The sequence below is a fragment of the Ictidomys tridecemlineatus genome, chromosome 9 (assembly GCF_052094955.1).
Source record: "Ictidomys tridecemlineatus isolate mIctTri1 chromosome 9, mIctTri1.hap1, whole genome shotgun sequence".
Classification (NCBI taxonomy): domain Eukaryota; kingdom Metazoa; phylum Chordata; class Mammalia; order Rodentia; family Sciuridae; genus Ictidomys; species Ictidomys tridecemlineatus.
In genome coordinates this window covers 460,616-475,202 of record NC_135485.1, presented here as the reverse complement: position 1 = coordinate 475,202, position 14,587 = coordinate 460,616, and the positions used below count along the sequence as shown (strand labels likewise).

Here is a 14,587-nt window from a genome sequence, read left to right as displayed (position 1 = left end):
TCGGGGGCGTGGCTCCACGGCGCGACGTGCTTGCGCGCTGACGTCACGGCGCGGGCGGAAGATGGCGGGGCTGTGCTCCGGCGGCCGCTGACCAGGCGGAGCGCAGCCTGAGCCCCAGCCCGGCTCCCGCTGCCATTGAGCGGCTGCCGCCATGTCGCTGCTGCAGTCCGCGCTCGACTTCCTGGCGGGCCCGGGCTCCCTGGGCGGAGCTGCCGGCCGCGACCAGAGCGACTTCGTGGGGCAGACGGTGGAGCTGGGCGAGCTGCGCCTGCGGGTGCGGCGGGTCCTGGCCGAGGGTGAGGCCCGAGCTGGGCGCGGGGAAAGTCACGCTGCCGGGGACAGGGTCAGCGGGAGGGTCACCATTGGGTACGTGGGTTAGGATAGTCCGAGAGGATCACCACTGAGGGTGTGAGTCTGGTCAGGGCTGGAGGGTCACCACTGAGGGCGTGGGTCAGGCCAGGCCTGGAGAGTCACTGCTGGGGGCGTGGGTCAGGCCAGGTCTGGGGTGGTCACCCCTGGGGGCGTGGGTCAGGGCAAGGCTGGAGGGCCACTACTGAGGACGTGGGTCAGGTCAGGCCTGGAGGGTTATCACTGAGCGTGTGGGTAAGGGCAGGCCTGGAGGGTCACAGCTGGGGGGTCTGGGTCCCAACTAATTTGTTGGAGGGGTAGATTCAGGCTAGGATCAGGCTGGAGGATAATAGATGTGGAGGAACCTCCTATATTTGGGACTGAAGCTCTAACAGTTTTTGGGGAGGGAGAGGAGGACCCTACACACTAGAGTCAGGAGGTGAGCAGCACTGCTGGGGGGCATAAGCCATAGCTGTTTGCATCACACCAGGACTGCTATGTATTGGGGACTGGGTTTCCTGAGTTCCCAGAAGTTCCTCTGGTTGCACACAGCATTTAAGCAGTGGCAGTCCTGTCCTATTTGGGGAGGGCAGACGGTGCCTGTTGCCCTAGTCTGTTTCTCTCTTGAAGTCAGTGTGTCTCACCCTTGAACGTCTTGTGTGGTGCCTGTGTAAGTCACAGGAAGCAGAACTATTATCCATGGACTATGTAGGACTTTGCTGAATGGATATGGCCATCGTTTATGTCTTGAAGTCATCTGTTGTTGGTTTTATTTGTAGCTTTCTGAATGTCCTCTCCCTTCCTCACACAGGATTGGAATCTCTCTTCTGGGTCTTCTTTACTTTTTATCCAGTGGTGTCCAGGGGCGCATCAGTTCTCACCAGCTTTGAAATTCATGGGCTAAATACAGTCGTGTTCCATTGCATTGATTTGGGGCGGGAGGAGTGGGCCCTGACCAAGTCTGAACTCTCAGGGTTGGAGGGTCCACCATCTGAGCCCTTTGTGGTCATTTGTGCTCTATTGGGAGCTGAGAATTGGCCGAGTATTTGGATGTTTTCATTCTAGAAGGCCTGAGGGGATTTTCTGGTTGTAGCACCATCACATGCTTTTCCCCAGCATGTCCGTAAACAGATTTTTGGGTGTGATTTAGGGAGAAACTTCTGGTGCTTCTTTTAGAGATGGGGGCAATGCCCCCACTAAAGTTCTGAAGTGTGATGTTCCCTTATATCTGTTACAGTAACAAAAGCTTTAGTTTATTTACTGTAAAAATGTCAGGCAGTTATCTTCATTTTTCAGGAAATTCATACTGGACAGGACCTGGTTTAGGCCCTGTAGAATGTGAAATGAGACGCATGCTGAAATGGCTAAAGAACAAGGCCATATGGAGCAGGCATTACAGCATTGAAGCTGTACATGCAGCTGGGGAGACCTCTAGGAAGGGATTGGCAGAAGACAGCAGCAGGGTTGGGGGATCAGGGTGTACCTTCCTGGGCTAGGAGGGCATTTGAGATGGAAGTGGTCCTGGTTGGTAAGAGAAGGAGATTCATGCAAAGCAGGAAGTTTATGTAGGTCACAAAGCACCCAGGATAAAGAACCAGGAAGTGTGGGTAGCCACTGTGGCTGTGTAGAGAGCTGGTTTCCCTTTGCTCTCTGGGCAGCTGAGAGATAAAAATAAGCAGAGCAGCTATCAGTCATAGATTTCTTCCTTTTGGATTCACTGGGTTGTTTGAAGCTTCTTTCTGAACTGAAACAGGGAAAAATCTTTAGTATTTTATGTAGATGTATTTAAATAAGTTTCTTGAACAGTAACCAGACACCATAGGCTGCTAGGATTCAGGCTCTATGAATATGAGGAAGGTCCACCATTGGAGATCCTTGAGTTTGCAACTTCAAAAGTCTTTTGGAAAGATAATATGGTGTATGGCCTATATTTCATGAGATATTCCTAAAGGGGCGGGAAAAGTATTCTGTAGTTAAATACCTTGATATTTTTATAGTTAAATGAAGAAATATTCTCAATGTGGGTTAAAGTCTGTAAGTGGCTCTGTCCATTCATGTCAGGTTTTGTCCCATATGAGTTTATGATAGATCATGTTTTGCTGTCACTCAGTTTTCATAGCTTTTACACATTTGGACCTGGCGTGTGAAAGGGTTGTTGGACAGAACTATGGAGCCAGATAGTTTTCTAATCTTTTCAATTTTATTCTTATTCTTCAATTTTTAAAAATAAGACGATTACTGGGAGTATCAGCCATGCTAGAGGTGCCCAGTCCAAGCATGTGCTAGGTGCACTCTTTGTGTTCACACTCTGTGTGCTGCTGCTGCTTCTGAAGCTGGTCACTGGTTCGGAGGCAAGGTCGCACTGCGGGGCCGGCTCTCTATGCACATGTGGCTAGTAAAGTGGATTGAGGTAGAAAATGGAAGCCATGCCACATGGCTGTCATGGATTTAAGTGTCACTAGCTCTTGTGTTGGTTTAGATGTGACATGCAGTTCCCATCAGTCTCAGGATCCGTGTTTCCTGCTCCAGAGCCTGTGTTCTCTTGGGGCTGTGCTCTGGCCTGAGGCACAGGAGGGCACATCCCACCAAGCTCCCAGGGCCTCTTGGTTGCAGGCCTAGCTCCCTACCCATCTGCCTCCCAGACACCACTTTTGGAGGGCCCTCCCTTTACTGCTATAGAATGTTCTGAACTGGGTGAGGCAGAGGGAGTATTTAGTATTGCCTGACAATTGCAGAGTTGCCACAGCAGGACTCTGGGCTCCTGCTTTCAGGGCCCATGGAGGCAGGATTGATGGAGGAGAGCTCTTCTGGCCACAGGGTGTGCTAGTGAGGTTTTTAGGAGCAGAGTCCTAGATGGGTACTTGCTGTGTCATAGCACATAGTTCCCGCTCCCCAGTGTGCCTGAAGCCCTGATGATGAAGGTCTTCCCATGTTTTTTCTCCAGTTTTATTATAGTTTTACAGTTATGCACTGTGCCCATCATTAGGGCCATCTAGTTGATGTATGTTTAATTATTTAAGATGTTGCCAAAATGTTCTCCAAAGTAGTTGTAAGCATTTGGCATTTCCCCATGCATGTGTAGCTTTCCAGGTGCTTCACATCCTAAACAACACTCAATGTGGTGTTTAAAATTGTACACGTCTGACAGGTGTTTAGAAGACTCTTGTGGTTTAAATCTGCATCTCCCGGATGGATAGTGACGGTACTCCTTGTCCTGTGTTTTCCTGCCCCTGTCATATTTTTGCTGATGTGCCTGTTTATGTCTTTTGCTCATGAAAATTTCTCTTTAATGAATTTTGGATTTTTTTGTGTGTGTTTTCTGAATAGAAGTCCTCTACCAGATACATGATTTGCAAGACTTGAATAGAGAGCCTTGCATGCACAAGGGTTCATTCCCCAGCACCACCACCATCAAAAAAAAAAAAAACCTGATTAGAGGCTTATTTTTTTTATCCTTCAACCAGTATATTTTTAAAAAGGAGCCAGGCACAGTGGCCCATACTTGTAATCCCAGTGACTCTGGAAGCTGAGGCAGGAGGATCGCAAGTCCCAGGCCAGCCTTAGCAACTTAGCGAGGCCCTGTCTCAAAATAATAAAGAAAGGGCTGGGATGTGGCTCAGTGGTAGTACACCTCTGGGTTCAATCCCACTGCCAAAAAGTGGAAGAAGTTCTCTGTCTGGTGGTGTTTGGCCACCTGTTTTGAGTGGATCATGCTTTGGTGCTGTGTCTCCATCCTTGCTGCCTAACAATGGGGGTGTGGTGCACAGCAGGCCTCCGATCTTGCTCTGGTCCCATAGCCCTTGTGAGTTCCTGTTAGCTACAGTAGCTTTCTCTTAGAGCTCACCCGATTGTCTGTGTGGAAGGTCACGTCCTGTGTGTGCAAGACCCTGGCAGGACACTCCCACTGTGCTGCTGAGCAGGCAGGAACACACTCCTGCCTGGTGCTTGCCCTTGTCCTGGTGGCCGCTCTTTGTCAGGTGGAGGAAGTTTTTTTCTGTTCCTAGTTTGCTTGTGGTTTTAAATTTCACTGTGTGAGTTTTTACTTGTGGGAAGCGAAACAAAGTTAAGCAGCACCCACTTAAAAGCTGTAGGATTTGATAAGTTTTCAGATGTTAGATCTCCTCTGCTAGTCATGGCATATTATCCCTGTGTTTATTGGCTTTGATTGGTTGATGTCTATCATATTAGAATTAAGAACTTATAAAGAACTCTCGCCCATTTTTAAGTGATTCTGCACCACCCCCACCCCACACCCGCCCCAAACTGGAGATGGAACCCAGAGTGCTCTACTACTGAGCCACACCACAGTCCTTTTTATTTTTATTTTGAGACAAGGACTCACTAAGTTGCTGAGGCTAGCCTCGAACTTGCAATCTCCTTGCCTTGAGAACCATTGGGATCAGAGGCATGCACCCTAGTTCCCGGCTCATGAGTGGTTTGATCTGCACTTTCCACTGGACATGGGGCAGCAATGTCCCCTTCTCACTGGGTGTCAGCAGCTGTCCTTTTTCCATCAGCCTTTCTTCCTGGTCCGTCAGCTGTCTGTGCCCTAGTTGTTCCGACTCTCCCTTCCCTGACCTGCCTGCGCTTTCTCTTTCTGCCCCTGAAGCAGAACATGAAAAAGGCAGTGGCATATTAATTGGGTTGTATATTTTTTTGAAAGTAAATTTCTGTCCATAGCCATAAATCTGGTTTGTGTTGTACTTAGTAAAGTGTTTTAATCTAAATCATAGCACCAAACTGACAGATATTTTTATTTTTCAGGAGGATTTGCATTTGTATACGAAGCTCAAGACCTGGGAAGTGGCAGAGAGTATGCATTGAAGGTAAGAAGGGATGACTAGACGTATCACATGGCTCTGCTTTGCTGTGAGGAGGCCTCTGGGACTGTTTGCTGCAGGGTGTTTCCTGCTGCTCAATCGGTCTGTTTGTCCTGTCTCCTTCATGTCTCAGGGCTCACCTTCAGTTCAGCTCTCAAGCTTGGGTCAAGAACATTTCTGTCCTCCGGGAGCCAGTTGGTCTTGGAAAGAGACATGAGAGTGAACTCACCATGGAGTCACATGCCAAATGGTGGTCTAGGAACTGAAAGGGTTTCAGAGACTGACACAGAATGTGTGTCCACAGTGCATCTGCAGAGAGCAGGCACTGGAGGAGGGCCTAGACCTGTGTGCCAGCGAGAGTGGCTCTGGTGTTTCCTGCGTGGCAGCAGCAGGCCCACTTGCTGGATGCTGGAGGGCCGCCTTGCCCTGATGGCTCCGGGGCCTGGTCTTGTCACCCCACAGCGCTGCCTACCTCTCTGAGAACCTTCTCTCCTCCTCCTTGTGTATCTCATTCCACTCTGACGCATGTGGGAGAAGCTCCTCTTTTGTGTTCTTGTTTTCTGGGCTCCTCAAGGCACTTGACAGATCTCCGTTTCTGTCAGGGCAAGTGTGGAGGTTGGACAGGGCATGCTCCTTGCAGTGTTCTTCCTCCCTGGGTGTCTGTCTGAGATGAGGCATTATGTAAAACGGAAGGTAAACAATCTTCCACCTTTTTTGTGTGCTATTCCCTGGCAGAGGTTACTGTCCAACGAAGAGGAAAAGAACAGAGCCATCATTCAGGAAGTTTGCTTCTTGGTATCCTTTTCCTGGGACTGAGAGCCCGCATGTCACTTAGGTGGACAGCCTGCATCAGGCTGTGAGTACCAGCTGCCCAGAGGCTGCTCTGTGATGTTCTGTTTGATGTGTTAAAATTGACCTTTTTGCTTTTACCAGACTTTGTGTTGACCATTTCCAGTGAAAAGCAATTTTCTTCCCTGTTCTCTGTCCCAGGGTCATAATAAAAGATTCACAGTGTCGGGAAGGGAGTTGTTGTTCCTGTCTGAGGGGTCTCCATGCCAGTCGGGTGGGCCACTTGCCACAGGGAGAGCCCTGCTTTGTTCCTGCCCCTCCGGCCCCAGGAGCTGCGTGGACAGTTTTGGCACAGGCAGACTTCCATGCAGCTTCACCTAATTGCCCCCTTGCTCAGCCCTCCTCATGCTGTAGTGATGGCAGGCTTCCAGTGCCCTTCTTGTCTACTGTCCTCAGTTGTGTGTCCTCCCTGAGTGGGAGGCTCACCTTCACCGTGGGTCAAGTTTCCAGGCTCTGTCGCTGTGGGGGGCATGGGCACAGTCTCTCCTCACAGCCTCTCTCCTGCGGACCCCAGTGCCTTTGCCTGCTTCCTCTTGGCCTGCTGCACTTCTGCCCTCCCACTGGCTTCCTCCCACACTCTGCCCTCTTGTAGCCTTGCCAGCCTCTTGCCCACCTTTCTGCTTGAACGCACTAGACTGAGGCAGGGCAGCAGTCATGCCTGGTGAGTCTTCATGGATATACGTTTATTTTAAGTGCACAAAATTGTGAACACATTTATGCACATTCTCCTTTAACAAGACACCTGCAGAAGAAACTTTCTGGCCACCCCAACATCGTCCAGTTCTGCTCTGCAGCATCCATAGGAAAAGAGGAGTCGGACACTGGGCAGGCCGAATTCCTCCTGCTCACGGAGCTCTGTAGAGGTAAAGTCCCTGGAATCTGAGTTGTTGCTTTGTGACTTGTTCACGCAGCTGTGAGGCATCCTCAGGTCTCTTCAACACAGCTGAAGCAGTGCCCAGGCATTGAGCGGCCTTGTTTGGAGTGGGCTTGTGTTTCCCTCCTGGGCTTCAGGCTCTGAGGGAGCAATCTCCTTATGTCTTTCCAGCAGCCAGATGGGCTGGCCCACAGCACCCTTGGGCCCCTGTAGACAGGGACGAGGAGTGCTGACAGTGCCTTTGGGGCTGCTTGGTCCACACTTTGCAAGAAGGAGTAGTGCTTGGTCTGGGGGGGGGGGTTGTGACCTCAGCAAGGTCATGCCCAAGAAGGTGGAGGGAAGGCTTCTGGGCCCGCAGGTGGGACAGGGAAGAGTTGCCTGGTGGAAAGCCCTGGGACAGAGGTTGTGTGTGTGGCCTGGGTGGTGCCTGAGGCAGGGCCCTGGTTCTATGAGCCCAGGCTTGCCTGGGAAAGGAAACTCCAAGGAGGCTCCTCCACTAGGGGGGTCACTTGCCGGGCATTTTCTGAGCTCTGTCTCGGGGGGTGTGTTACCCATGGCCAGGGAATGCTTCCCTGAGAGATGTGGCCATGGCATGAGTGAGAGCTTGTGCGCCCACGGCCCAGGCAGTAAATGGGGGGACAGAGCAAGAGTGGCAGGGAGCCCGTGGTGGAAAGGGAAGCTCAGCCATGTGAGAGCTGCCACCCACCACCCAGTCCCTCCTTGGAGACCGTGAGCAAAGCTGCTGTGATGGCAGAGTGCACGCAGCCCTCGGTGTAGGCTGCTGGGGGTGGAGGAGAAGGGTGGGGCCTGGCAGATGGCCAGAGGGAGAGTGGCTGGGGCTGCACACTCAGGGAGCAGTGGTCCTGTGCTTCAGGGAGGACCCTGGGGTCTCGGTGGGTCGTGGCCCTTCCAGGGCACAGGAGGAAGGTGAGTGGGCTGCACACTGCTTCTGCGCACCACACAGGTGCCCTGGGCTGGTGGCCTCCATTGGCAGTGCTTCCCCTCCAGCCTTGTCCTGACACTGCCCCGCTCATCTGCCCATTGCTTATCCTGCTGCTGGGGACAGGAAACATGACTGTGGGGTCAGGAGCCATTGGGGCTGAGAATGCTATCAGGTAACAGTGGAGACATTAACTCCTCAGCAGTGTTTTATTTTCTCAGCTTTTTATCCTGAAGTTTTCAATCTCCAGGAAACATGCAACAAGTGTATACATGTTCTAGATTTTTCTGTATGTGACATGTTCTCACAGTTGCTTCACCTCCCTCAGGTTCTTGCTGAATCATTAAAAATCAACTGCAGGGGCTGGGACTTAGTTCAGTGTCAGAGTGCTTTCCTAGAATGTGTGAAGCACTGGGTTCGACCCTTAGCACCACGTAAGCATAAACAGACACAGTACAGGCATGCTGTCCATCCACAACTACATGAACAAGAATTAGCTGTAAACGTCAGGACCAGGTATTCTTCTTCTTTTTTTTTGGTAGTAGGGATTGAACTCAAGGGTGCTTAACCACTGAGCCACATCCCCAGTCCTTTTTGTTTATCTAAAGACAAGGTCTCCCTGAGTTGCTTAGGGCCTCACTAAGTTGCTGAGGCTGGCTTTGAACTTGCAGTCCTCCTGCCTTAGCCTCCTGAGTACCACCGTGCCTGGACAGGACCAAGCAATTTTTACGCACATATTGTCTGAGATCAGGAGCATCTTCGTTCTATTTATGGTCCTGAGTAAACCTCTGCAACTTGATGGCACATCATGTGCAGTGTTGTTCAGTGATGCCAGTTGGCCCCGGCTTGCTTCTAGCATTTTCCTGTGCCTACGGCAGACCCATCTCCTATTCTCAGCTTATGGGCTTGCTGCTCCAAGCTCTGGCTTATTACCTCTGCGCTCCTGGGTGGGACTGATAGCCAGGTCAGAGGGCCAGGGATCTGGGTCAGGCCTGGGTCTCATTGTCCTTTCTGCTTTCCCTGACCCTGAGGATGAGGCCCACGGTGCACTAACCCCTTCCTGGGATGGCAGGAAGCCTCATGTGCTACAGGTCCTGCTTCTGTAGTCCTGGTTTTCTTTGGTTGGAGGTGGTATGGGGAGCAGTGTAGGTGCTCTGACGCTTGTACTGGGGTGGTGTGAAGGAGACAGGAGTGGCTTGGGTGCTGTTCCTGTGCGGGGTATTGTGGAAAGGGTTTGGCTGCCACCACCTAGCCCCGCTCCATAAGGAATGCTATTTCCTTCTGTGGTTACCCAGGTTCCTCATGCCCATGATGGGCCAACAAATCGTGCACTTCAGGGGGTGCTGCCTGGGGACCCCTGGGGTGCTTGTGGACACCACAGCCATGCCATCCAGGTGTAGGGCAGAGTGGGGGACAAGCACTCTCTGAGAGCCTCTACTCCTCCCAAGGGCCCTCATTCCACCAAGGGCCTTCCTTCCTCTGAGGGCCCTCATTCCTCTAAGGTCCCCATTCCTCCCAAAGGCCCCAATTCCTCTCAAGGTGCCATCATTCCTCTGAGAGCCCCTGCCCCTCACCCCTACCCCAAGAGTACCCAGGTCCTCTGAGGTACTGCAGATCCTGGCAAGTAGGTGGGTTGGAGGTAAGGAGGGGTTTGGCTCAGGTGGGGATTAGAGCCAGGGTGGGCTGGCTGGCAGGTGGGGCCTGAGGTGCTCTGGTTGGGGACCACAGAGGCTGCTCAGGCACATCTAAAATCCCAAGTGGCAACACAGATTGTAGGGGAAGGAGTTTACCTAGGCTGTGCTGTGGGCATGAGCCTGGGTCTTCTGCTGAAAAGTCCAGTTATAAGAAGGCCTAACTCCTGAGTTCAAGTGAGGCCAGGATGGCAAAAGTGGGTGTTTCCTCCTTTTAATAGTATAGTGAAGGCACTGAGTGTGGAAGTAGTCCCCCAGAGCCTTAAGTCCAGACTGCTGCGCCTCCTGACAGCCTCCTGGGGACACTGCTGTGGACAGTGAGGTGTGGACCTTGTCCTCCAGAGCCATAAATGTAGACTGCTGTGCCTCCCCAACCCTCCTGTGGGCACTGCTGTGTGCAGCCCCAGGTACTGTCCAGGGAACGTAGCTGGATTCTTTAGTCAGAGTTGAGTGTAGGCATTGCCAGTGCAGGAGGACCGAAGCCTGCGATGGAGTGTCCCCTTAGATGGGGTGGCTGGATGAGGCCCCTGGATATGAATGTCTGGGCTATGAGCCAAGGAGGGGAGCCTGGGGCCTTTTAGCCAAAGACCCATGGTGTGGAAGTCTTGTGTGGGACAGAGTGGGGCCATGTGGCTGCAGGGTGTGCACCTGGGGCTTGTCAGGCATGGCTGTTTCCTTGTTCTGGTACTGAGTGGGGTAGGTTGCTAGGGTGCAAGTTTTAAAAGTTGGCTGGACTGCAGCTAGATGGGAGTGAGGCAATGAGGATAGGTTGAGTGTGAGTAGCCTGTGGAGGCTCCGTGCATGTGCACAGGGTTACTAGCAGTGGCCCAGCTCCAGAGGCTGAGGTCCTTGGCCCTGCCTTTGGTGCACTAGCCAACTTAACCTGAGATTCCTAGTTCTGTTGGTTGGCCAGGCCATGAGCGGCTGGGCTGTGCCCACCACGGTGTGCCTGTGGTCCCTGGGCTGCAGAGCCATGGCTAGGATGTGGGAGCCCACATGCCTGCACAGTTAGTAGGGTCAGGCTGGGAGTGTGGCTGTGGAGGTGTCCTGGTCATGGATATATAACCATTTCTCGTTTTCCTGCTGAGTGTGGTATTCCACCCCATCCCCATAACCATGTCTGACCTAAGCAGGCAGTGGTTGCTTCACCAGAGACCTTGAAATCTCCCATGAGCAATTCGTTTCTTGATGGCTACCTCCAGTGGCGTGCTCAATTCCATGTCACGGGGGCCTGTGAGCCCTTTTTCCTGGGTCCTGGTACCTTGGTCCTTTGCCCAGTTGCAGGGGTGTTTCTTTACTCAGAGCTCTGCAGTGTGATGATTGTGCTTCTCATGCTGCCCCAGGATGCCCCACGCCAGTTCCCACTGCGATACTACCCTTCCCCCTCCCCTGCCCCTACCCCGGACCTAGGGCTGCAGTTATGGCTCCTATCCACAGACTTTCCTACAGCCACCTGAGAACTGCTGGGAGTCAGGCTGGACCCTGACCGTGGGTCAGAAACTGTACAGGTTCCTGGCAGTCAAGGCTGGACCTGAGCATATGGCATCCGTCAGCCCCGGGGTGATTAAATGTACTTATCTCTTTTAGGGCAGCTGGTGGAATTTCTAAAGAGAGTTGAATCTAAAGGCCCTCTGTCCTGTGACACCATTCTGAAGATCTTTTACCAGACGTGCAGAGCAGTGCAGCACATGCACAGACAGAAGCCACCTGTCATCCACAGAGACCTCAAGGTACCAGCTGCCATCAAAAGTGCTTGCTGGGTCCCTTCCTGCCTGTGTCCTTGTGGGGTACAGCGAGGCTTCGTGGAGGCTCCCTCTGGTCTCTTGGGTGTTCTCACCCAAGCGACTGGGCTCTGGGCCTGCACTCCTTGCTCTCCCTGCCGTCTCCCACCCTGTACCAGCAGGTGTCCCTGCTGCCTAGCCCTGGGGGGCAGTGCCTGTGGGAGCAGGCCTGCCGCATGGTGCAGTTGAGGGTCACATTGTGATCATCAGGCTCTATTCTTCAGTCCCCTTCCTGCCAGCTTTGCTGCTGCTTGTCTCTCTTGTGTGGTGGGTTCATCGGAACTCCACTGTGTTCTCAAGAGTATGTGCCACAGGAGTCTTCTGGTGGTGGCCTAGTTTTCACTCCCTTATCCTATCTTAAAAAACCAAGATTTGTGAGAATCATCTGACGTCTGAAGCTTGTCCTTGTCCTGACCCCTCTCATTTGACGCACATCTTTGTGGAAACAGGGATGTTTCTTAGTCGATTTTAGCCCTGTTGTTGCCCAGCAAACGAATGTCACCTGGAGTTGCAGCTCGGGCCTAGCCTATTCCCAAGTTCCCCAGTTTTCCTCAAAGTATTGTATCTCCTGAGGTCTGTGAGCCTGAAGCAGTGCCCACCACGCAGGCTCTAGAAGCAGCCAAGGTCTCCTGAGCAGACCCTCTGAGTGCTCAGTCGGCCTTTCCTGCGTCTGGTCTGTTCACCTGGAATTGGCTGAGTGACACTAGGTGGGGCAGCGATCCCCTCCACCTCATCACCCACCTGCGCCCAGGCAGGTGTCTGCCCATCCTGGCTGGGCCACCAGTCGCAGTAGGGTAGTGTCCGCTCCTCAGTGGACACCAGTGGAGGGTGGGTTTTTTGTGGCACAATGAATTTTCTGGCTTATGTCTTTTAAGTGCAGCGAGTTTTGTGTGTATTAAGAAAAATAGAAAACACAGAGTTAGTGAAGTTGGGGAAAGAGTCAGTTTGTGAGCTTGGCCTGGTTGACATCACTTGTCCTCCAAGTAAGAGGTGTCCTTTGCTCCACAGTGTCCTGTGGTCTCTGCTGCAGGACACACAGCTCCACCCAGGCTCTTCTGCCCCAAGTGCCGCTAGCCATGAAATGCTAGCCACTGCAAGGCCTCCGGGCCTCTCTCCACACTGATCCCAGTGTCTTGATTTTCTCTACTGATGCATGTTCTGCACCCACCCAGGGCAGTGTGCCTTTCTGCCCTAGGACATCAGGAACGGACTCTTGTGGCACACGTCCTCCTGTGCATGGCCGCTTTCACTCAGTGTTGCCCATGAGATCTGCCTGCCTCATATGTGGCCCTGCCTCCTGGGGCATCTGTCATGTGTGAATGCTTCCACACTGCTGCCTTGTTCATGGTGGGCTGCTGCTCTGTGCCCACTGTTCCTCAGGAAGGGCACTCTCTGTGGGCAGGAGGTGCAGGGAGCTGTGGCTGGAGGGCATGGGCTGATCCTGGCGGACCCCACCTGGCTTCCTGCTTGCCTGCCCTGGTACCGCAGGTGCTGCGACTCTGCAGCCTGTGGGGGGTCGAGGTTGCCATCCTTCCTGTCAGTGAGACTACATGTCTACTGGATGTGGGTTCCTTTTGGGGAGGTCCCTGTCTCGTTGTCCTCTCCCTGGCGTGTGCAGATGCTGGTGCTGCTGTGTGGGGTAGGCCTCATCTGGCTGCACTCCTGCTCTCAGGGAAGGTCCTGTGTTGAGTGTTCTTCCTGTAAGCCAGAGCCCCTAGGCTCTCTGCACAGGAGTCTGTTCTGTTTTCCTGAGGAGGCCATTTTGTCCCACAGGAAGGTGGCCTTGTGTACTGTCTTCTAAAGGACTTGTGCTTTTGCTTGAGCTTAGGAGTGTCAGTGTTTTACTTTTCCGAACTGGGACCAAGTCATTATCCTCTTGCTTGTCCCCTGGTGCCACCTTGTCATGAGCATGGCATCTTGGTGGTGCTCTTGGGCCAGGTTCCCTGTGTTGGTACCAAAGTCTCCTGAAGGCCTAAGTCTGGTCTCTAGGATTGGGCCCTCTCTGGCCATCTGGCTGTCCATGCAGTCTCAAAGGTTGCACCCTCTTTGGCCATTTAGCTTTCCATGCAGACTGTTGAATGCCTTTTTCAAATTCTGCCCAGAACTTTTAAGAATTTCATCAGAATTTTTGACCTTCATGTAGTGGTTGACAGTCATTCAACAAACCACCAGACTTCAGGAATCAGGATCCTGGCTCTGCTGGCCTCTGGGTTTCAATGCATAGGAAATCCTATAACATGAGTGGGTGTGGCTGGGTGCCAGTAAAACCATGAACTGGAGTTAGTATTTTCTGTGATTTTATGTATCGTGGAATGTAATCTTTTTTTCATTTTTCAGTCATTAAAAATGTAAAAGCTGGCCTGGTAGTGTAGCTCAGAGGCAGGGTACTTTCTTAGCATGGGCAAGACCCTGGGTTCCAACCCCAGTACTGCATAAAGAAGTAAAGTAAATTAAATCGTAAAAGCCTTCCTGGCTGTTTGGCTGCACCAAAGCTGGCGGCAGCCAGAGTGGACTTGGGATCACAGACGGCCACCCACACCCTGTGGCCCTTGGGGTAGGTCCGACATCTATACAGTCGCACTTCATGTGGGAGCACGATTAGTTGTTGGTTCAGGATCTGAAAGTGCCCCTCATCTTATGCTTTCTGCACTGAGGTCTTTGCCCGTGTTTTCTTGGGTGTATTCCTAGGCTCTTGATGTGTTCAGTGTAAAAGGTATCTTCTATTCTCTTTTCTTCCACTTTCTTGAAGGCTCATTGTCGGTCTCATGTTGTTGATTTGGGTGATCTGCTTGATTTATGGTTAATTTCAACTTTAAAATTTTCTGAATTGAGGCTGTGACAGGAGGATCCCAAGTTCAAAGCCAATAACAGCAATTTAGTGAGACCTTGTCTCTAAATAAAATGTAAAAGGGCTGGGGATGTGGCTCAGTGGTTAAGTGCCCTTGGGTTCAATCCCTGGTACCAAAAAAAAAAAAAAAAAAAGAAGAAGAAGGAAGAAGCCAGGCACAGTGGTACATTCCTATAATCCCAGCAGATCACAGGAGGATCCTCCTGTGACAGAAGGATCACAAGTTCAAAGCCAGCCTCAGCAACATAGTGAGGCACTTAGCAACTGAGTGAGACCCTGTCTAATAAAATATAAAACAGAGCTCCAGATGTGGCTCAGTGGTTAAGCCCCCCCCCCCACGGGTTCAACCCCTATTACTAAAAAAAAATAAAATAAAAGACGATTTCTCAAAGTGTGTGTTTAATTAAAATAGGTACACATTGCTTCTGCTCAGGAA

At 51.9% G+C, this 14,587-nt stretch overlaps 1 protein-coding gene across 10 annotated transcripts in view; it reads left to right on the top strand.

The window, feature by feature from the left end:
- The first annotated feature begins 27 nt into the window (after positions 1-27).
- The window catches only part of Gak (cyclin G associated kinase), a 46,698-nt gene continuing 32,138 nt past the window's right edge, over positions 28-14,587 (top strand). For 7 of the 10 annotated variants that reach the window (XM_040292864.2, XM_078020791.1, XM_078020790.1 and 4 more), the window contains exons 1-5: positions 28-296; positions 5,113-5,174; positions 5,904-5,963; positions 6,766-6,880; positions 11,110-11,252. In XM_040292864.2, the coding sequence (XP_040148798.2) occupies positions 152-296; positions 5,113-5,174; positions 5,904-5,963; positions 6,766-6,880; positions 11,110-11,252 (525 nt within the window). In that variant the 5' untranslated portion in view covers positions 28-151. Of the gene's footprint in view, positions 297-5,112; positions 5,175-5,903; positions 5,964-6,765; positions 6,881-11,109; positions 11,253-14,587 lie in introns of those variants that run through there. The other 3 variants (XM_013355879.4, XM_013355882.4, XM_021722196.3) reach the window with 3 other exon arrangements.